The sequence below is a fragment of the Oncorhynchus nerka genome, linkage group LG20, assembly GCF_034236695.1.
Source record: "Oncorhynchus nerka isolate Pitt River linkage group LG20, Oner_Uvic_2.0, whole genome shotgun sequence".
Taxonomy (NCBI): domain Eukaryota; kingdom Metazoa; phylum Chordata; class Actinopteri; order Salmoniformes; family Salmonidae; genus Oncorhynchus; species Oncorhynchus nerka.
The window spans coordinates 77,819,414-77,843,210 of NC_088415.1; the positions used below are offsets into that span (position 1 = coordinate 77,819,414).

A 23,797-nucleotide genomic window follows, 5' to 3' on the forward strand; every position below is an offset into this window, starting at 1 on the left:
GAGGGCCCATGACAAATCTTTTCAATCTCCTGAGGGAGAAGAGGTGTTGTCGTTCCTTCTTTTCGACAGTGCCAGGTCACTTACCTCCTTCCTATAGGCTATTTCATCGTCATCGGTGATCAGGCCTACCACAGTTGTGTCATCAGGAAACTTAATGATGGTGTTGGAGTCATGCGCGGCCACGTAGTTGTGGTTGAACCTGGAGTACAGGAGGGGACTGAGCAAGCACCCTGAGGGGCCCCCATGTTGAGGGTCAGCGTGGGGGATGTGTTGTTGCCTATCCTCAGCACCTGGGGCCGGCCCGTCAGGAAGTCCAGCATCCAGTTGCAGACGGAGGTGTTTAGTCTTTGGGTCCTGAGCTTAGTAATGAGCGTGGAGGGTACTATGGTTTTGAATGCTGGGCTGTAGTCAATGAACAGCATTCTCACATAGGTGTTCCTCTTATCCAGGTGTGGAGTGCAATAGAGATAGCGTCATCGGTGGATCTGTTGGGGCGGTATGCGAATTGGAGTGGGTCCAGGCTGTCTGTGATGATGGTGTTGATGTGAGCCATGACCAGCCTTTCAAAGCACTTCATGGCTACAGGCATGAGTGCTACGGGTTGGTAGTCATTTAGACAGGCTACCTTAGTGATCTTGGGCACAGGGACTATGGTGGTCTGCTTGAAACATGTTGGTATTACAGACTCAGACAGGGAGGATGAAAATGCCAGTGAAGACACTTGCCAGTTGGTCAGCACAGGCTCGGGGGAAAACATCCTGGTAATCCGTCTGGCCCTGCAGCCTTGTGAATGTTAACCTGTTTAAAAGTCTTCCTCACATCGTGCATGGAGAGTGAGATCACACAGTTGTCCGAGCATAGCTGGTGCTCTCATGCATGGCTCTGTGTTGCTTGCCTCGACGTGAGCATAGAAGGTATTTAGCTGGTAGGATTGCGTCTCTTAGCAGCTCGCTGCTGGGATTCCCTTCGTAATCTGTGATAGTTCACAAGCCCTGCCACATCCGACGAGTGTCAGAGCCCACATATTAGGATTCAATCTTAGTCCTGTATTGACGGTTTACATGTTTGTTGGCTCGTCGGAGCAATATTTCTTATAAGCGTCCGGATTAGCGTCCTGCTCCTTGAAAGAGGCAGCTCTAGCCTTATATATAACTCAGTGCGGCTGTTGCCTGTAATCAATGGCTTCTGGTTGGGATATGTACGTATGGTCACTGTGGGGACGACGTCGTCGATGCACTTATTAATGAAGCCGGTGACTGATGTGGTAAACTCCTCAATGTTATTAGATGAATCCCGGAAACATATTCCAGCCTGTGCACAACACTGTTCAGCCTAAAGTGTGTTTGAGTGTGTGTGTGTTATAACACTGTCCAGCCCAGTCGTCTTTAAAGCCCCTTTAATTAACAAGAAAATTGATTAAATTAATTAAACGCCATCGCTGTGGCAACGACTCGTTAACCGGTGGCTTTTCTAAGCTGTTTGTGTGTGATTGTTTATTGTTATTGTATGCCTGGTTGTTTATTACCTTTACAATCTATGGAGCAGTAGCGGTTTGAAAAGCAAATTGCTGTAACGTTTATTGCGATGTAGCAGCTATGTGGAGGCAAGGCCGGGCTGGCTGTGTGTGTGAGAAATACTCTACATAAAATATTTCAATAATGGGATTCTTTAGTGGCTTTTTTCTAATATACAGTGCCTTGCGAAAGTATTCGGCCCCCTTGAACTTTGCGACCTTTTGCCACATTTCAGGCTTCAAACATAAAGATATAAAACTGTATTTTTTTGTGAAGAATCAACAACAAGTGGGACACAATCATGAAGTGGAACGACATTTATTGGATATTTCAAACTTTTCTAACAAATCAAAAACTGAAAAATTGGGCGTGCAAAATTATTCAGCCCCCTTAAGTTAATACTTTGTAGCGCCACCTTTTGCTGCGATTACAACTGTAAGTCGCTTGGGGTATGTTTCTATCAGTTTTGCACATCGAGAGACTGAACATTTTTCCCATTCCTCTTTGCAAAACAGCTCGAGCTCAGTGAGGTTGGATGGAGAGCATTTGTGAACAGCAGTTTTCAGTTCTTTCCACAGATTCTCGATTGGATTCAGGTCTGGACTTTGACTTGGCCATTCTAACACCTGGATATGTTTATTTTTGAACCATTCCATTGTAGATTTTGCTTTATGTTTTGGATCATTGTCTTGTTGGAAGACAAATCTCCGTCCCAGTCTCAGGTCTTTTGCAGACTCCATCAGGTTTTCTTCCAGAATGGTCCTGTATTTGGCTCCATCCATCTTCCCATCAATTTTAACCATCTTCCCTGTCCCTGCAGAAGAAAAGCAGGCCCAAACCATGATGCTGCCACCACCATGTTTGACAGTGGGGATGGTGTGGTCAGGGTGATGAGCTGTGTTGCTTTTACGCCAAACATAACGTTTTGCATTGTTGCCAAAAAGTTCAATTTTGGTTTCATCTGACCAGAGCACCTTCTTCCACATGTTTGGTGTGTCTCCCAGGTGACTTGTGGCAAACTTTAAACAACACTTTTTATGGATATCTTTAAGAAATGGCTTTCTTCTTGCCACTCTTACATAAAGGCCAGATTTGTGCAATATACGACTGATTGTTGTCCTATGCACAGAGTCTCCCACCTCAGCTGTAGATCTCTGCAGTTCATCCAGAGTGATCATGGGCCTCTTGGCTGCATCTCTGATCAGTCTTCTCCTTGTATGAGCTGAAAGTTTAGAGGGACGGCCAGGTCTTGGTAGATTTGCAGTGGTCTGATACTCCTTCCATTTCAATATTATCGCTTGCACAGTGCTCCTTGGGATGTTTAAAGGTTGGGAAATCTTTTTGTATCCAAATCCAGCTTTAAACTTCTTCACAACAGTATCTCGGACCTGCCTGGTGTGTTCCTTATTCTTCATGATGCTCTCTGCGCTTTTAACGGACCTCTGAGACTATCACAGTGCAGGTGCATTTATACGGAGACTTGATTACACACAGGTGGATTGTATTTATCATCATTAGTCATTTAGGTCAACATTGGATCATTCAGAGATCCTCACTGAACTTCTGGAGAGAGTTTGCTGCACTGAAAGTAAAGGGGCTGAATAATTTTGCACGCCCAATTTTTCAGTTTTTGATTTGTTAAAAAAGTTTGAAATATCCAATAAATGTCGTTCCACTTCATGATTGTGTCCCACTTGTTGTTGATTTGTTGATGATTGAATACAGTTTTATATCTTTATGTTTGAAGCCTGAAATGTGGCAAAAGGTCGCAAAGTTCAAGGGGACCGAATACTTTCGCAAGGCACTGTAGTATTGACTGGATATGCTTCCCTCTGCCTGGCTATCTGGCCTGTTCTGAGGAGGGACTGTGTATGTACTAGAAGGTAGAAGTTGATGCCCATGACATCAGTTTGCTGCCCACAATGCCCAGTTTGATGCCAACTAGACCCCAGACTTCCTCAGACTTTATAGGGCCAGGAGTTTTACCTGACCACGTGATCTGACTGGGCAAACTCCCGTCCCTTCTCATGTGGGAATAATTCCACTTCATGTCTGGGTTCACTGTGGAGCTATGATAGTTGGAGTAAAACAAGAACTGGTGCTAGGCAAAACAAGAACTGGTGCTAGGCGTTGTGGTGCTACGTTCCAAACGACAGGAAACCATTTCCACTCTGGCGATTGACCAATAAAGTTGATTAGATTCAACGCCACTGTTAAGGACGGATAAAAAATTGAAGGCTTACTTCCTGTCTGATGTCATCAACAATAAGTTCAAAAGTACTATAACACAAATACTAATTGCCAGATTGGTCATGATGCAAGGAGCACCTAGGTAGAGCACCAATAGGCGTCGGAGGAATCAAAACGCAATTGCCTGATTGGTCAAGTGGGGCCAGATGGAGAAATGCACCCTGGGAAAGGACTGTACGCCACATGGCGAGCATGAGATCACACACACACAGAGATCCTCACGATTAGCTTTAGACCCTTACATCACATGCCAAAAGGCGGCAGGATCTCCAACATGGGCTCTGTTCTGCTCTGTTCCAACATGGTCTCTGTTCTGCTCTGTTCCAACATGTTTCTCCCTGCTCCTTGGCATTTCAGCCAACGCTCCAGTAGTTCTGATCTTGGTTCAAGTTGGCTGTGGATGCACTTTACCGTTCGCACTTTACCGTTCTTGCTGGTATGTATGCAGCCTTCTCAATCGCTGAGTCCCAAATGACACCCTTTTCCCTATCTAGTGTACTCGACCAGGGCCCATAGGGCAGTGGTCAAAAGTAGTGACCTATACAGGGAATTAGGGTGATATTAAGGATGCAACCAATGTAGGGCATAGGACAGAGCAATGTTACGAGAATGTTATGAATGAATCAGTTATGAGGATATTGTGAGTTGGGGTGAGATAGTGTACAGTCAGAGCAGTGGCTGTGTTCGTCTGTCTGATCTGGTTGAATGAATGTTACATAAAGGTTAAACGCATTACTGACACGTGGCAATCTTCTGTCTCGGCTATCAGTGCAAAGATAGGAAGCCATTTTAATGTACTGAGACACAGCCTTGTTGCTCTGCACTCCACCATGGCTACCATGACCCCCCTTCCATCCCTCTCTCTCAATTTCCCTCCCTGTTTTCTCCAGGAACATTCTGGAGGAGTGTGTGTGTGTGTGTGTGTGTGTGTGTGTGTGTGTGTGTGTGTGTGTGTGTGTGTGTGTGTGTGTGTGTGTGTGTGTGTGTGTGTGTGTGTGTGTGTGTGTGTTTATCCTACTCACACTGAAGACAGTGTTTCCAGGAGTTACCAATCCCCTAAATGGTGAGGGGGAGAGATGCTGACTCACTGTGTGTCTGTGTGCGTGTGTCTCTGTGTGTGATTGTGTGTGTATGTGTGTGTGCATGTGTGTGTGTGTGTAACCACTCCAATGCACCCCAGCAGGGGGATAAAGACACACATTCCAGTCTTATGTGAGAATATTGATATTGTGACCAGGCTCAGTGGGTAGGAGGGCAAAACAGGGCCGTGTGGTACTATTTCACAGAAAGGGGATAGAGAGCAGCACTGGGAGGGGCTTCCCACCCCACATCACAGGGAGGGGCTTCCCACCCCACATCACAGGGTCAATGGCAGAGCAGGGAGCCAGCCAGTAGTTGTACAGATATCCTGTAGTCATGGATGGTATTTTAACAGTGTTTGAGAGATCTGAACTGTCCACAGAATGAGTTTGTGTGTGTGTGTGTGTGTGTGTGTGTGTGTGTGTGTGTGTGTGTGTGTGTGTGTGTGTGTGTGTGTGTGTGTGTGTGTGTGTGTGTGTGTGTGTGTGTGTGTGTGTGTGTGTGTGTGTGTGTGTGTGATTAGATTTCTGGTTTGGCTCAGTAGATTAATTATGTGTAATACACTGTAATATGGCCAGAGAGCCACCAGGGACAATTTAACACCGCTACAGTAGAAAGACTTGGAGCAGGGGCAGTGTGTATGAAGGGTCTCAGAGCAGGAGTGCTGATCTGGGATCAGTCCATGTGTTTTTATTTATTGTAATCTCAAAGGCCAAAAATGGTCCTTAAATCAGCACTCCTACTCAGATGTTTGATACATTCGGCCCCAGAGGATAGAAGAGGGAAGCTATGGATGATTGATGTACCCACAGTGAGGGACCAGAGAGGACATTTTGCCAGGACACCGAGGTTAACACCCCTACTCTTGGGACAGGTTTCATAGGATCTTTAGTAACCACAGAAAATGAAGAGGGCCAGTTTCCCAGATATGGATTAAGCTGAAATGATCCATTGAACATGCTTTTCAGCCCAGGACTAAGATTCATGTGTGTGGGAAGGCACCCCTTTAAAGATTTAAATTTGAAGGTTTAAATGTCCCATCTGAAGTAGGGCAGTGTCCACGTTCCCATCATTTTCCTGGGACATTGGGGTCTCCTTAGACTGGTTCCTCCTAAAGACCCTCCCTCCAATACCACTTCCAGCTACATCTGGTCTGAGTGATCTTACATCCAGGCTCTGTCCAGGCACAACTCTGCTTAGCTTCAGAGGCAACCCAGTGGTTGGGATGGCATCCGTTTGTAAAGATTACCCAGATCATGAGTCTCCCCTGGCACGAGGACTGTAGTTCTGCTCCATCTCTTTGAAGAGCTGCTCCACTTGAATCATCTGGTCTAAACTAGTCCCAGTAGTGTCCTGAACGTTAAAGACTGTTTAAAGGCCATGACATCACATTGGGCCATGCATGTGAGTCATATGTCATAAGTCACCTCAGACCTTCTCAATGGTTGGGACATGTCATGGACTGTCACAGTGGAGATTTGGTGGGTGTGCCTGTGTATGTTTCAATGTCACACACAGTGAAATGCCTTTCCTGCTCCAAACCCAACAATTTTTTATTTTACCTTTATTTAAGTTAAGAACGAATTCTTATTTTCAATGACGGCCTAGGAACAGTGGGTTAACTGCCTTGTTGAGGGGCAGAACGACAGGTCAGCTCAGGGATTCGATCTTGCAACCTTTCGGTTACTAGTCCAACGCGCTAACCACTACCCTGCCGTCCCAATATCAATGTTGTGGAAAAAATAAATAAATAAATAAGCTATGTATATACAGGGTCAGTTAGTTCCAATACCATATTTACAGTGTGTGTGTGTGTGTGTGTGTGTGTGTGACTGGGTGTGTGTGTGTGTGTCCGTATGTGTGTGTGTGTGTGTGTGTGTGTGTGTGTGTGTGTGTGTGTGTGTGTGTGTGTGTGTGATAATAACACATGCTCTGCTCTCTGCTGTCCTCAGCAGGCTATAGATTTCAGACCTGACTTCAAACAGAGCGTCGGTATTCCCTGAGGCCGGGATTCCAAGAGGCCCTTGACATGGAATACGGCCGGGCGGTCACTGAGGGGGTGAGGTGGGGAGGGATGGGTGGACAGTGGGGTTATGGTCGCCCCTCTGGGGGTCTCCTATTCAGACCGTAGGAAGGCTGGGAATACCAAGAGGATCTGGCTCATTGCTTTTATCTCTATGCCTTTTAGAAGTGTGGCTTGATATATTGTTCTGTGGGCGGGGTGGGGTGGGGTGTGGTGTGGTGTGTGTGTGTGTGTGTGTGTGTGTGTGTGTATCTGTGAATGTCTGTGTGTGTGTGTGTGTGTGTGTGTGTGTGTGTGTGTGTGTGTGTGTGTGTGTGTGTGTGTGTGTGTGTGTGTGTGTGTGTGTGTGTGTGTGTGTGTGTGAACTTTGCTAGCTCGCGTGATGAGCAAGCTTTCCTGACACCTGAATATTTGCGCAGGTGACCCAGGTTTGAAGCTTGGTCGGTCAAACAAGTGTATGTTTGTGTGTATCTCTCTCTTCATCTGTTTCCATCGATCCCTCTCTCCCAATCGCTCCATCCCGTTCCATCAATCCCTCATCCCGTTCCATCGATCCCTCTCTCCGGATCACTCTATCCCGTTCCATCAATCCCTCATCCCGTTCCATCGATCCCTCTCTCCCTATCGCTCTATCCCGTTTCCATCAATCCCTCTCTCCCAATCGCTCATCCCGTTCCATCAATCGCTCCATCCCGTTCCATCAATCCCTCCATCCCGTTCCATCAATCCCTCTCTCCTGATCGCTCCATCCCGTTCCATCAATCCCTCCATCCCGTTCCATCGATCCCTCTCTCCTGATCGCTCCATCCCGTTCCATAAATCCCTCTCTCCTGATCGCTCCATCCCGTTCCATCAATCCCTCTCTCCTGATCACTCTATCCCGTTCCATCAATCCCTCTCTCCTGATCACTCTATCCCGTTCCATCAATCCCTCTCTCCCCGATCACTCTATCCCCCGTTCCATCAATCCCTCTCTCCTGATCACTCCATATCCCTGATTCCATCAATCCATCTCTCCTGATCACTCTATCCCGTTGCATCAATCCCTCTCTCCTGATCACTCTATCCCGTTCCATAAATCCCTCTCTCCTGATCACTCTATCCCGTTGCATCAATCCCTCTCTCCTGATCACTCTATCCCGTTCCATCAAACCCTCTCTCCTGATCACTCTATCCCGTTCCATCAATCCATCTCTCCTGATCACTCTATCCCGTTCCATCAATCCCTCTCTCCTGATCACTCTATCCCGTTCCATCAATCCATCTCTCCTGATCACTCTATCCCGTTCCATCAATCCCTCTCTCCTGATCACTCTATCCCGTTCCATCAATCCATCTCTCCTGATCACTCTATCCCGTTCCATCAATCCCTCTCTCCTGATCACTCTATCCCGTTCCATCAATCCATCTCTCCTGATCACTCTATCCCGTTCCATCAATCCCTCTCTCCTGATCACTCTATCCCGTTCCATCAATCCCTCTCTCCTGATCACTCTATCCCGTTCCATCAATCCCTCTCTCCTGATCACTCTATCCCGTTCCATCAATCCATCTCTCCTGATCACTCTATCCCGTTCCATCAATCCCTCTCTCCTGATCACTCTATCCCGTTCCATCAATCCATCTCTCCTGATCACTCTATCCCGTTCCATCAATCCCTCTCTCCTGATCACTCTATCCCGTTCCATCAATCCCTCTCTCCTGATCACTCTATACCTTTCTATGATGTCTAAGTAGCATTAAATAACCACAGATGGCAAACCTCACACTAGACCAAACCGCTTATACAACTGAGATTTTAACGATTCTAAGTATCAGACAGGGACCAGTGAAATCTGGATATATTTGTTTATATATTTTGATATGGAGTGTTGACGCCCTCACTGCTATTTGCCTATTCATGAATCAAAAACCCACACAAAACTCTCAATACACACCGTACCACCACCTACCTGCTGCTCTGAGCAACAGAATATAAAGTGAATGAAAATGAAATATACGCACATCCCAAAGGTTAAGGTGTTGGAACAGACAGATAAATACAAAGACAGAAAGGAGGACTCTAATACACTCCAAATGTGGTTTATTAAAACACAGGGAGTGAAACATTGTCCAGTTAGGCGTCTCCAATAACCCACAGCAGGGGGTACATCCGAGATACAGATATATTTTCAGAGACCTTTTAACTTCCAGTACCTCTCCAGTTGTAAAAGGAGTCAGTGAAAGTCTCATATGATCCCCTGTGGGGCTACAGTGTTTCAGAAGCACCAGATTTACAGTATAGGTTAGCTCAATCATCAAGAGGAAAGAATCTGTCCCTCCCTTCAACTGGTTGTCAGCTCAACTATGGTCTATTTGTCTCATCTTGGGCCTCACGGCGTTTGAGGTTTACTGTAATAAAATGTTTGATAGCAAAACAGTTATTTACTGTGGCAGATGCTTTTGTTCAGTCAGTCGGGGTTAACTATGTTTACTGTAATAAAATGTTAATAACAATACAGTCATTTACTGTAGCAGATGCTTTTGCTCAGTCAGTCGGGGTGAACTATGTTTACTGTAATAAAATGTTAATAACAATACAGTCATTTACTGTAGCAGATGCTTTTGTTCAGTCAGTCAGGGTTAACTATGTTTACTGTAATAAAATGTTAATAACAATACAGTCATTTACTGTGGCAGATGCTTTTGTTCAGTCAGTCAGGGTTAACTATGTTTACTGTAATAAAATGTTAATAACAATACAGTCATTTACTGTGGCAGATGCTTTTGCTCAGTCAGTCGGGGTTAACTATGTTTACTGTAATAAAATGTTAATAACAATACAGTCATTTACTGTGGCAGATGCTTTTGCTCAGTCAGTCGGGGTTAACTAGGTTTACTGTAATAAAATGTTAATAACAATACAGTCATTTACTGTAGCAGATGCTTTTGCTCAGTCAGTCAGGGTTAACTATGTTTACTGTAATAAAATGTTAATAACAATACAGTCATTGTAAGTCGCTCTGGATAAGAGTGTCTGCTAAATGACTTAAATGTTAAATGTTAAAATTTACTGTGGCAGATGCTTTTGCTCAGTCAGTCGGGGTTATTTTTATTTTATTTCACCTTTATTTAACCAGGTAGGCTAGTTGAGAACAAGTTCTCATTTGCAACTGCGACCTGGCCAAGATAAAGCATAGCAGTGTGAACAGACAACACAGAGTTACACATGGAGTAAACAATTAACAAGTCAATAACACAGTAGAAAAAAAGGGGGGAGTCTATATACAATGTGTGCAAAAGGCATGAGGTAGGCGAATAATTACAATTTTGCAGATTAACACTGGAGTGATAAATGATCAGATGGTCATGTACAGGTAGAGATATTGGTGTGCAAAAGAACAGAAAAGTAAATAAATAAAACAGTATGGGGATGAGGTAGGTGAAAATGGGTGGGCTATTTACCAATAGACTATGTACAGCTGCAGCGATCGGTTAGCTGCTCAGATAGCTGATGTTTGAAGTTGGTGAGGGAGATAAAAGTCTCCAACTTCAGCGATTTTTGCAATTCGTTCCAGTCACAGGTAGCAGAGTACTGGAACGAAAGGCGGCCGAATGAGGTGTTGGCTTTAGGGATGATCAATGAGATACACCTGCTGGAGCGCGTGCTACGGATGGGTGTTGCCATCGTGACCAGTGAACTGAGATAAGGCGGAGCTTTACCTAGCATGGACTTGTAGATGACCTGGAGCCAGTGGGTCTGGCGACGAATATGTAGCGAGGGCCAGCCGACTAGAGCATACAAGTCGCAGTGGTGGGTGGTATAAGGTGCTTTAGTGACAAAACGGATGGCACTGTGATAGACTGCATCCAGTTTGCTGAGTAGAGTGTTGGAAGCCATTTTGTAGATGACATCGCCGAAGTCGAGGATCGGTAGGATAGTCAGTTTTACTAGGGTAAGCTTGGCGGCGTGAGTGAAGGAGGCTTTGTTGCGGAATAGAAAGCCGACTCTTGATTTGATTTTCGATTGGAGATGTTTGATATGAGTCTGGAAGGAGAGTTTGCAGTCTAGCCAGACACCTAGGTACTTATAGATGTCCACATATTCAAGGTCGGAATCATCCAGGGTGGTGATGCTAGTCGGGCATGCGGGTGCAGGCAGCGATCGGTTGAAAAGCATGCATTTGGTTTTACTAGCGTTTAAGAGCAGTTGGAGGCCACGGAAGGAGTGTTGTATGGCATTGAAGCTCGTTTGGAGGTTAGATAGCACAGTGTCCAATGACGGGCCGAAAGTATATAGAATGGTGTCGTCTGCGTAGAGGTGGATCAGGGAATCGCCCGCAGCAAGAGCAACATCATTGATATATACAGAGAAAAGAGTCGGCCCGAGAATTGAACCCTGTGGCACCCCCATAGAGACTGCCAGAGGACCGGACAGCATGCCCTCCGATTTGACACACTGAACTCTGTCTGCAAAGTAATTGGTGAACCAGGCAAGGCAGTCATCCGAAAAACCGAGGCTACTGAGTCTGCCGATAAGAATATGGTGATTGACAGAGTCGAAGGCCTTGGCAAGGTCGATGAAGACGGCTGCACAGTACTGTCTTTTATCGATGGCGGTTATGATATCGTTTAGTACCTTGAGTGTGGCTGAGGTGCACCCGTGACCGGCTCGGAAACCAGATTGCACAGCGGAGAAGGTACGGTGGGATTCGAGATGGTCAGTGACCTGTTTGTTGACTTGGCTTTCGAAGACCTTAGATAGGCAGGGCAGGATGGATATAGGTCTGTAACAGTTTGGGTCCAGGGTGTCTCCCCCTTTGAAGAGGGGGATGACTGCGGCAGCTTTCCAATCCTTGGGGATCTCGGACGATATGAAAGAGAGGTTGAACAGGCTGGTAATAGGGGTTGCGACAATGGCGGCGGATAGTTTCAGAAATAGAGGGTCCAGATTGTCAAGCCCAGCTGATTTGTACGGGTCCAGGTTTTGGAGCTCTTTCAGAACATCTGCTATCTGGATTTGGGTAAAGGAGAACCTGGAGAGGCTTGGGCGAGGAGCTGCGGGGGGCGGAGCTGTTGGCCGAGGTTGGAGAAGCCAGGCGGAAGGCATGGCCAGCCGTTGAGAAATGCTTATTGAAGTTTTCGATAATCATGGATTTATCGGTGGTGACCGTGTTACCTAGCCTCAGTGCAGTGGGCAGCTGGGAGGAGGTGCTCTTGTTCTCCATGGACTTCACAGTGTCCCAGAACTTTTTGGAGTTGGAGCTACAGGATGCAAACTTCTGCCTGAAGAAGCTGGCCTTAGCTTTCCTGACTGACTGCGTGTATTGGTTCCTGACTTCCCTGAACAGTTGCATATCACGGCGACTATTCGATGCTATTGCAGTCCGCCACAGGATGTTTTTGTGCTGGTCGAGGGCAGTCAGGTCTGGAGTGAACCAAGGGCTGTATCTGTTCTTGGTTCTGCATTTTTTGAACGGAGCATGCTTATCTAAAATGGAGAGGAAGTTGCTTTTAAAGAATGACCAGGCATCCTCAACTGACGGGATGAGGTCAATGTCCTTCCAGGATACCCGGGCCAGGTCGATTAGGAAGGCCTGCTCACAGAAGTGTTTTAGGGAGCGTTTGACAGTGATGAGGGGTGGTCGTTTGACTGCGGCTCCGTAGCGGATACAGGCAATGAGGCAGTGATCGCTGAGATCCTGGTTGAAGACAGCGGTGGTGTATTTGGAAGGCCAGTTGGTCAGGATGACGTCTATGAGGGTGCCCTTGTTTACAGAGTTAGGGTTGTACCTGGTGGGTTCCTTGATGATTTGTGTGAGATTGAGGGCATCTAGCTTAGATTGTAGGACTGCCGGGGTGTTAAGCATATCCCAGTTTAGGTCACCTAACAGAACAAACTCTGAAGCTAGATGGGGGGCGATCAATTCACAAATGGTGTCCAGGGCACAGCTGGGAGCTGAGGGGGGTCGGTAGCAGGCGGCAACAGTGAGAGACTTATTTCTGGAGAGAGTAATTTTCAAAATTAGTAGTTCGAACTGTTTGGGTATGGACCTGGAAAGTATGACATTACTTTGCAGGCTATCTCTGCAGTAGACTGCAACTCCTCCCCCTTTGGCAGTTCTATCTTGACGGAAGATATTATAGTTTGGTATGGAAATCTCTGAATTTTTGGTGGCCTTCCTGAGCCAGGATTCAGACACAGCAAGGACATCAGGGTTAGCAGAGTGTGCTAAAGCAGTGAGTAAAACAAACTTAGGGAGGAGGCTTCTGATGTTGACATGCATGAAACAAAGGCTTTTTCGATCACAGAAGTCAACAAATGAGGGTGCCTGGGGACATGCAGGGCCTGGGTTTACCTCCACATCACCCGCGGAACAGAGAAGGAGTAGTATGAGGGTGCGGCTAAAGGCTATCAAAACTGGTCGCCTAGAGCGTTGGGGACAGAGAATAAGAGGAGCAGGTTTCTGGGCATGGTAGAATATATTCAGGGCATAATGCGCAGACAAGGGTATGGTGGGGTGCAGGTACAGCGGAGGTAAGCCCAGGCCCCGGGTGATGATGAGAGAGGTTGTGTCTCTGGACATGCTGGTTGTAATGGGTGAGGTCACCGCATGTGTGGGAGGTGGGACAAAGGAGTTATCAGGGGTATGAAGAGTGGAACTAGGGGGTCCATTGTGAACTAAAACAATGATAACTAACCTGAACAACTATGTTTACTGTAATAAAATGTTAATAACAATACAGTCATTTACTGTAGCAGATGCTTTTGCTCAGTCAGTCGGGGTTAACTATGTTTACTGTAATAAAATGTTAATAACAATACAGTCATTTACTGTAGCAGATGCTTTTGTTCAGTCAGTCAGGGTTAACTATGTTTACTGTAATAAAATGTTAATAACAATACAGTCATTTACTGTAGCAGATGCTTTTGCTCAGTCAGTCGGGGTTAACTATGTTTACTGTTATAAAATGTTAATAACAATACAGTCATTTACTGTAGCAGATGCTTTTGTTCAGTCAGTCAGGGTTAACTATGTTTACTGTAATAAAATGTTAATAACAATACAGTCATTTACTGTAGCAGATGCTTTTGCTCAGTCAGTCAGGGTTAACTATGTTTACTGTAATAAAATGTTAATAACAATACAGTCATTTACTGTAGCAGATGCTTTTGCTCAGTCAGTCAGGGTTAACTATGTTTACTGTAATAAAATGTTAATAACAATACAGTCATTTACTGTAGCAGATGCTTTTGCTCAGATGCTTTTGCTCAGTCAGTCAGGGTTAACTATGTTTACTGTAATAAAATGTTAATAACAATACAGTCATTTACTGTGGCAGATGCTTTTGCTCAGTCAGTCAGGTTTACTGTTAAAATATAACAATACAGTTTTACTGTAATAAAATGTTAATAACAATAAAATGTTAATAACAATACAGTCATTTACTGTGGCAGATGCTTTTGCTCAGTCAGTCGGGGTTAACTATGTTTCCTGTAATAAAATATTAATAACAATACAGTCATTTACTGTGGCAGATGCTTTTGCTCAGTCAGTCGGGGTTAACTATGTTTCCTGTAATAAAATGTTAATAACAATACAGTCATTTACTGTGGCAGATGCTTTTGCTCAGTCAGTCAGGGTTAACTATGTTTACTGTAATAAAATGTTAATAACTATACAGTCATTTACTGTAGCATATGCTTTTGTTAATTATGTTTACTTGAATAAAATGTTTACAACAATACAATCATTCACCATGGCAGATGCTTTTGTTCATTGATCATATATGTTTAACCTATACATGTACAGCATATGGGCCATGAAACAATTAAAGGCAAAACGATGATGGTATTGCAAGCACCATGCTCCAATCAACTGTACAACTACATGACAAAATATCTGTGATATGTTACAGTGAGTACAGATCCAATAGAGAGTAGGCCAGGCTAGTAGTCTAGTAATGAATCATAGAGTTAACAGACCTCTCCCTATCGTGTCAGAGGCTTGGAGCCAATACGCTGACCTATCCCGTCATTACATTCCAGGCAAGTCACTAAGCACTGCTTTCATCAACCTCACTCATCTCATTTCTTCACTGTGTGTGTGTGTGTGTGTGTGTGTGTGTGTGTGTGTGTGTGTGTGTGTGTGTGTGTGTGTGTGTGTGTGTGTGTGTGTGTGTGTGTGTGTGTGTGTGTGTGCAGGGATGGAGACACATTAACATTGTAATGCTGCTATAGGGGACAGAGAGCATTGTGAATGCATCTCCACCCAAAAACAGCTGGGCTGTTGGTCTGCAATCAGAACTCACCCTCTCAGAGCTCCTTCCAGTAGACATGAGCTGTATTTACTGTCAGAGTAGAGGGGAGGAGAAAGGGATGAGAAGAGAGAGAGAAGAGAAGGGGAGATGATCCTCAGAGAGAGAGGGGGGAGGGAGAGAGCGAGAGAGCGAGGATGGCTGGAGTGGGCGAGGCTTTTCATGGACCTTTTTATGTGGGGTCAGGCGATTAGAAGGCTTAGAGATCGTCTCTGCCGCCGCGGACGCTCCTCTGAGAGAACGTGCGGTGTGTGTAAAAGAGAGTGAATGGCACAGTGTGTGTGTGATAGTGTGTAATAGTGTATGTGTGTGTGTGTGTGTGTAGGGGCGTGTGCATAGTACCTTACAACTTATCCCCTTCACCCTTCGCCGGGTCATGGCAGTGCCAGTGTAACACTAAGCTCTTGTATGGAGTATGTCAGTGTGTGTATCAGTACCCTGGTGCCAGCAGTGCCCCCTGTGATACCAACTCTGTGGGCTCTACTAGGAGAATGTCATGTGGCTGTATGGAGATTAAAGACACTGTCACTTCACAGCACCACTCCGTACAATCTTCTTAACATGCACACGAACATGCATGCACGCACGCAGACAGACACACACACACACACACACACCTGCGTGTGTCTGTGTGAAAACCCGTGTGTTCCATTCCCTAATTTGTGTGTGTCCGCTCCTGCATGAGTGTGTGTATGTGCATGCATGCGTGTGTGTGATGTGTGCAGACGCATGTGTGTCTGTTCCCCCATCTTCTGTGTGTTTATCCAGTGAATCCTGGACAGCGGCTATGGGCAGATTAAACAGTTTGCCACTCTGGGTGACCCTGTCTGTGCTCTTATCTGAAGTAAACACTGAAGCCCAGCACCTCTCTCTCTCTATCTTTTTCTCTCACTATCAAGGTATAATTGAATATCTTTAAATGTCAACAGCATCACGTCTCCATTATGGGTTGCCATGGCAATGACCCCTCACCACCCCAGAATGCATTGCAGGAGGAAGTCACCATTGTCAATCAGAGGAGACATCAGTAATCTCTCAGCAACAGGAGGATGGACAGACAAGTAGAGACAGAAAGGAAGAACAAGAGAGAGAGAAAATGAGAGGAGAGATGATGGATGGTAAGGAAGTGAGAAAGAGGGGAGAGGGAGAGGGGAGAGGAACACATAGAGTGAGAGAAAAGATAGAGAGAGGTGTAAACAGACGAGGAGAGAGAGGGAGAGTGTTAGAATGAGAAAGGAGGGGACAAAGTGAGGGAGGAAGAAAGAGATAAAAAGAGATGGCCAGTGTGAGTACTACCTGAGGGTATAATATGCAGGGCCACAAAAGGCAGCAGTGAAACAGAATCTGTCCCCTCAAATGGCCCCTAAGGACCCCTGGGCAATAGGCTTTTATACCCGGGCCCTTTCAGGACCTAATCCTCATCTACATAACAACAGTGTCACTTTGAAGCTGCACTGTGTCATCTCCGCCTGGCCGTCACTCACTGCTGGCCTTTTGCTCTATGTGTGTCGCTCTCTCCCGATGGCTGGCATTCTCTCTCTCTCTGTCTATCTCACTGTCTCTTATTACCTCTCTCTCTCTCTCTCTCTCTCTCTCTCGCCGTCTCTCTTTCCCTCTCTCTCATTTATCGTTTGCTCTTACAACAATCTTGGTATAAGAGAGAAACACAGGAAAGCAGAGGTCAGCTAACAAAATACAACTATGCTTCAGATGTCATGTTATGGTGTGTTCAATATTCAAGTAACAGGATCAAACGTAGTGACACGGACTAGGTACAGTAAAGCCAGAACCAATCCAATAAGACCAAGCTGTTTTCTCCAGTTTTACCTATAATAAACAAGATCCGAACTGTCCAATATACGGTAATACAGTATGTAAGCTAGGATAATAAAGCATATAGAAAACAGTAGATTGTAGCATCTGCATCAAGTTTCATACATTCCTCCTCTTCTCCTCAACAGCTGCCCTGAGGGTAGAATACAGTATGGTACAGTAGGAATCTGCTCTGTTCTCATTGTGTTGAAAGAGACATGGATCCACATCCACTGCTTTAGGCTCTCGTCCCACTTCCACAGCTTTTCTTTGTAGGTCTGGAATCTCTAGATGACTAGTTATGCACTGTACCTTTAGACAGCGTACACTGTCTGCACATATACTAGTACCACCTTCCTAAGTAGACACATGAACACACAACAAGAATATGTTTCTTTAAACGTGTAATTCTAAAACCCATCCTTTCACATGCAAACGTAATGATAATTGTATAAACCTGTCAATCAACTGCCTTTGCCTTGTCTGGTCTCACCCGTTTTTGCTGTATACGCCTATAGCCAACTCAGTAGCGATACAACTTTGTGTTCATGTAACCATGGTAACAGCATGAGGCTGGAGGGATGGCCTACCTGGTTGAAGCGTTCCAGCCTCTCCTTGACCTCAGCCAGTTCTGGGTTAGGGCTGCGAACTTTGACCTCTGGGTTCTGCTTCTGGGCCTGGAGACCGTTCCCCACCACTCTGCCTGTGTAACTAGAGAGAGATAGAGAATGAGGATGGGTAGAGAAAGAGAGGTTGAATTGATCATTGAGTTGTTGAACGTAGGCAATAAAAACAGTGACATTGCATCACATCACAATCTGGATTATATGTCAAACAACCAACACTCATTCAATATGTATCAAAACCCTTATTTAATATGCATCAATACCCTCCTTCAATATGCATCAAAACCCTGCTACAATATGTATCAAAACCCTCCTTCAATACGTATCAAAACCCTGCTACAATATGTATCAAAACCCTGCTACAATATGTATCAAAACCCTGCAACAATATGTATCAAAACCCTCCTTCAATACGTATCAAAACCCTGCTACAATATGTATCAAAACCCTGCTACAATATGTATCAAAACCCTGCTACAATATGTATCAAAACCCTGCTACAATATTCATCAAAACCCTGCTACAATATGTATCAAAACCCTGCTACAATATGTATCAAAACCCTGCTACAATATGTATCAAAACCCTCCTTCAATACGTATCAAAACCCTGCTACAATATGTATCAAAACCCTGCTACAATATGCATCAAAACCCTGCTACAATATGTATCAAAACCCTGCTACAATATGTATCAAAACCCTGCTACAATATGCATCAAAACCCTGCTACAATATGTATCAAAACCCTGCTACAATATGCATCAAAACCCTCCTTCAATATGTATCAAAACCCTGCTACAATATGTATCAAAACCCTGCTACAATATGTATCAAAACCCTGCTACAATATGTATCAAAACCCTGCTACAATATGTATCAAAACCCTGCTACAATATGCATCAAAACCCTGCTACAATATGCATCAAAACCCTGCTACAATATGCATCAAAACCCTCCTTCAATACGTATCAAAACCCTGCTACAATATGCATCAAAACCCTTCAATATGTATATGCATCAAAACAAACTGCATTCAATATGCATCAAAACCCCAAACATGCATCAAAACCCTCCTTCAATATGCATCAAAACCCTCATTCAATATGCATCAAAACCTCCTTCAATATGTATCAAAACCCTGCTACAATATGCATCAAAACCTCCTTCAATATGTATCAAAACCCTCCTTCAACGTGTATCAAAACCTCCTTCAAGATGTATCAAAACCTCCTTCAATATGTATCAAAACCCTCCTTCAACATGTATCAAAACCTCCTTCAATATGTATCAAAACCCTCCTTCAATATGTATCAAATTTCAAACATTCAGTATGTATCAAACCCCAAACATTCAGTATGTATCAAAACCCAAACATTCAATATCAAAACCCTGCTACAATATGCATCAAAACCCTCATTCAATATGCATCAAAACCCTGCTACAATATGCATCAAAACCCTCATTCAATATGCATCAAAACCCTGCTACAATATGCATCAAAACCCTGCTACAATATGTATCAAAACCCTCCTTCAACATGTATCAAAACCCTCCTTCAACATGTATCAAAACCCTCCTTCAATATGCATCAAAACCCTCCTTCAATATGTATCAAAACCCTCCTTCAATATGCATCAAAACCCTCCTTCAACATGTATCAAAACCCTCCTTCAATATGCATCAAAACCCTCCTTCAATATGCATCAAAACCCTCATTCAATATGTATGAAAACCCTCATTCAATATGTATCAAAACCCTCCTTCAATATGTATCAAACCCCAAACATTCAATATATATCAAACCCCAAACATTCAGTATCAAAACCCAAACATTCAATATCAAAACCCTGCTACAATATGCATCAAAACCCTGCTACAATATGCATCAAAACCTCCTTCAATATGTATCAAAAACCCTCCTTCAACGTGTATCAAAACCTCCTTCAATATGTATCAAAACCTCCTTCAATATGTATCAAAACCCTCCTTCAACGTGTATCAAAACCTCCTACACTATGTATCAAAACCTCCTTCAATATGTATCAAAACCCTCCTTCAACATGTATCAAAACCTCCTTCAATATGTATCAAAACCTCCTTCAATATGTATCAAAACCTCCTTCAATATGTATCAAAACCCTCCTTCAATATGTATCAAACCCCAAACATTCAGTATGTATCAAAACCCAAACATTCAATATGTATCAAAACCCTCCTTCAATATGTATCAAACCCTAAACATTCAATATATATCAAACCCCAAACATTCAGTATCAAAACCCAAACATTCAATATCAAAACCCTGCTACAATATGCATCAAAACCCTGCTACAATATGCATCAAAACCCTGCTACAATATGCATCAAAATCTCCTTCAATATGTATCAAAACCCTCCTTCAACGTGTATCAAAACCTCCTTCAATATGTATCAAAACCTCCTTCAATATGTATCAAAACCCTCCTTCAACATGTATCAAAACCTCCTACACTATGTATCAAAACCCTCCTTCAACATGTATCAAAACCTCCTACACTATGTATCAAAACCCTCCTTCAATATGTATCAAACCCCAAACATTCAATGTATCAAACCCCAAACATTCAGTATGTATCAAACCCCAAACATTCAGTATGTATCAAACCCCAAACATTCAGTATGTATCAAACCCCAAACATTCAGTATGTATCAAAACCCAAACATTCAATATGTATCAAAACCCAAACATTCAATATCAAAACCCTGCTACAATATGCATCAAAACCCTCATTCAATATGCATCAAAACCCTCCTTCAATATGTATCAAAACCCTCATTCAATGTGTATCAAAACACAAACATACAAGATGTATCAAAACATTCAAAGTGTATAATGCAGTAGTAAAAATGATAACGTGCCAGCTAAAATGTTGATGACATTCTTCAAGTCTACCCTCTATCGGTTTCAAATTCAAAGTAGAACAAAGCACTTTGGATCCACTCAGAGAGATGAGGACAGTTAGTCCAGCACGTTCTCAGCAGCACAACATTTTCTCAAAGACACGATCATTCTACATTGTAGAATAATAGTGAAGACATCAACACTATGAAAAAACACATATAGAATCATGAAGTAAGCAAAAAAGTGTTTAGCTAATGAAAATATACGGATTTTATATTTGAGATTCTTCCAAGTAGCCACCCTTTGCCTTGATGACAGCTTTGCACACTCTTGGCATTCTCTCAACCAGCTTCACCTGGAATGCTTTTCCAACAGTCTTGAAGGAGTTCCCATATATGCTGAGCACTTGTTGGCTGATTGTGAAAAAACCGAAACAGTCCTATCTGGTGCATAGACCCAAAGACAGAAGACAGGAAACAACCACCCACAAAACCCAACACAAAACAGGCTACCTAAATATGGTTCCCAATCAGAGACAATGACTAACACCTGCCTCTGATTGAGAACCATATCAGGCCAAACATAGAAATAGACAAACTAGACATACAACATAGAATGCCCACTCAGCTCACGTCCTGACCAACACTAAAACAAAGAAAACACAAAAGAACTATGGTCAGAACGTGACACCTATTTGCCATATCTTAAACTTAAGCCTACTAAAACGTGTGTGCTCTCGGGCCTGGAGAAAAACAAAAGTTATTCCCCTACCTAAGAATAGTAAAGTCCCCTTAACTGGCTCAAATAGCTGATCAATCAGCCTGTTATCAACGCATAGTAAACTTTTGGAAAAAATTGTGTTTGACCAGATACAATGCTATTTTACAGTAAACAAACAGATTTTCAGCACGCTTATAGGAAAGAACATTCAACAAGCACAGCACTTATACAAATGACTGGTGATTGGCTGAGAGAAATTGATGATAAAAAGATTGTGGTGGATGTTTTGTTAGACTTCAGTGCGGCTTTTGACATTATAGATCATAGTCTGTTGCTGGATAAAACACATGTTTTATGGCTTTACACCCCTTGCTATATTGTGGACAAAGAGTTACCTGTATAACAGAACGCAAAGAGAGTTCTTTAATGGAAGCCTCTCCAACAAAATCCAGGTAGAATCAGGAATTCCCCAGGACAGCTGTCTAGGCCCTTACTTTTTTCAATCTTTACTAACAACATGTCATTGGCTTTGAGTAAAGTCAGTGTGTCCATGTATACGGATGTCCCAACACTATACATGTCAGCTACCACAGGAACTGACATGACAGAAACACTTACTAACAAAGAGCTCCATTTAGTTTCAGAATGGGCAAGTCCTAAATATTTCAAAAACGAAAAGTATTGTATTTGGGACAAATCATTCACTAAACTCTAAACCTCAACTAAATCTTGCAATGAATAATGTTTAAGTTGAAGAAACTCAACTGCTTGGAGTAACCCTGGATTGTAAACTGTCATGGTCAAAACATATTGATACAACAGTAGCTAGGATGGGGAGAAGTCTGTCTATAATAAAACACTGCTGCCTTCTTAACAGCACTATCAACAAGGCAGGTGCTACAGGCCCTAGTTTTGTAACACCTTGACTACTGTTCAGTTGTGTGGTCAGGTGCCACAAAGAGGGACTTAGGAAAATTGCAATTGGCTCAGAACAGGGAAGAACGGCTGGCCCTTGGATGTAAACAGAGAGCTAACATTATTGATATGCATGTCATTTTCTCTTCTGTCTTAGCAGCAGCTAATGGGGATCCATAATAAATACAAATACAAAATACCTAAGATGTGTTCCAACGTAAAAGCCGATAAGCAAGGTGAACTGAAGTATCACTGGCTGATCTATGTAGTGATGTGTTGATAAGGTGTATATGTATCTCTCTTCATCTGGCTGGAACAGCACTTCACAGAGTTGCAATAGAAGTCTTAAACCTCCCCTAGCTTCACCTCTCTCCTCTCGCTCTCTCTCCTCACTTCTTCTCTCTCTCCCTCTCTCTCCTCAGAGTGTCTGGCATTGCTAATGCTCTCCATCTCTCTTTCTCTCCTTCCCCCTCTCTCTCCATCTCTGTCTTGACAACAAACAAAGGCCCCTAATTGTACCTGCAGGTCTTGAAGCCTGTCTTGTCAAGGGGAAACAATCAATACCTATTGGACTCATACCCACCTCCCCCGACATCAGTGATTCATTGAAAAGTCAAATGGCTTCCTTTTCTTGTGTTGAAAGGTAAGAGCGTCCTGCTGTGCTTTGACATGACTAGGGGAGCGGATTGGCTTAGCTGGGGGTTGGGTTAATGGCTTGGCTGGGGGTGGGGTTATTGGCTTGGCTGGGGGTTGGGTTATTGGCTTGGCTGGGGCTTGGGTTAATGGCTTGGCTGGGGGTTGGGTTATTGGCTTGGCTGGGGGTTGGGTTATTGGCTTGGCTGGGGGTTGGGTTAATGGCTTAGCTGGGGGTTGGGTTATTGGCTTGCCTGGGGGTTGGGTTAATGGCTTGGCTGAGGGTGGATGTATTCACGTGGTAGTCATCAGATAGAAGCTAATTAAACAAGAATATTAAAGAGTGTAAAGTTGGGCATTAATGAGGGTATGGGGGAGGTTCTGTGTGTGTGTGTGTGTGTGTGTGTGTGTGTGTGTGTGTGTGTGTGTGTGTGTGTGTGTGTGTGTATGCTCTCACTCAGTCACTGCTGCTCTGTGTGAATCCGGACACTCTGACTCACTCCTCTAAGTACTGATTCACTCCAAAGAGAAAATCCCCCCCAATAACTGCTCAGGGATTAGCAATGCCTGCTCCTGACCTACAGTTCCCTCCCTGACACCATGCATTAATCTGACCCTGGAACAGGGATTAGCAGTGAACTTCACCTCCAGTGTCTTACTCACCAGAACTTCAAACGCGAGGTCTGTCGGGAGCTGTTGCATAGAGGATTGTCAATACTGATGAGCTCAACTGAATTCTACACATATACGAGATAAAGCACAGTCTCTTTGGTATACACCTGTAGAGATCCTATAAAATTGCATGTTCTGTAATTCTATGCTCTTTTGCAGGGCTTGAAACTGCATATGGAAAAGGTGGTGCAGTGTGTTAGTGAGCGGATCTGAGAGATTGCAATACGTTATGAAAGTTACCAGGAAGTGACTACCTCTCACCCTTGTCGTTTTTGAACTTTTGTAGGCTTTGGATGAGTCTTCGATGAGCAAAAACGTTGGGCAAAAACGTAATAAAAGGCATCTGGCAGTAAATTCATCCACAAATATATC

The 23,797-nt window shown here is 43.9% G+C and overlaps 1 protein-coding gene across 2 annotated transcripts in view; it reads right to left on the minus strand.

Moving 5' to 3' along the window:
* The window catches only part of LOC115101581 (glypican-5-like), a 305,660-nt gene that overhangs the window by 77,329 nt on the left and 204,534 nt on the right, over positions 1–23,797 (minus strand). For both annotated transcript variants that reach the window (XM_065005797.1, XM_065005796.1), the window contains one exon: positions 17,568–17,688. In XM_065005797.1, the coding sequence (XP_064861869.1) occupies positions 17,568–17,688 (121 nt within the window). The remainder of the gene's footprint in view (positions 1–17,567; positions 17,689–23,797) is intronic.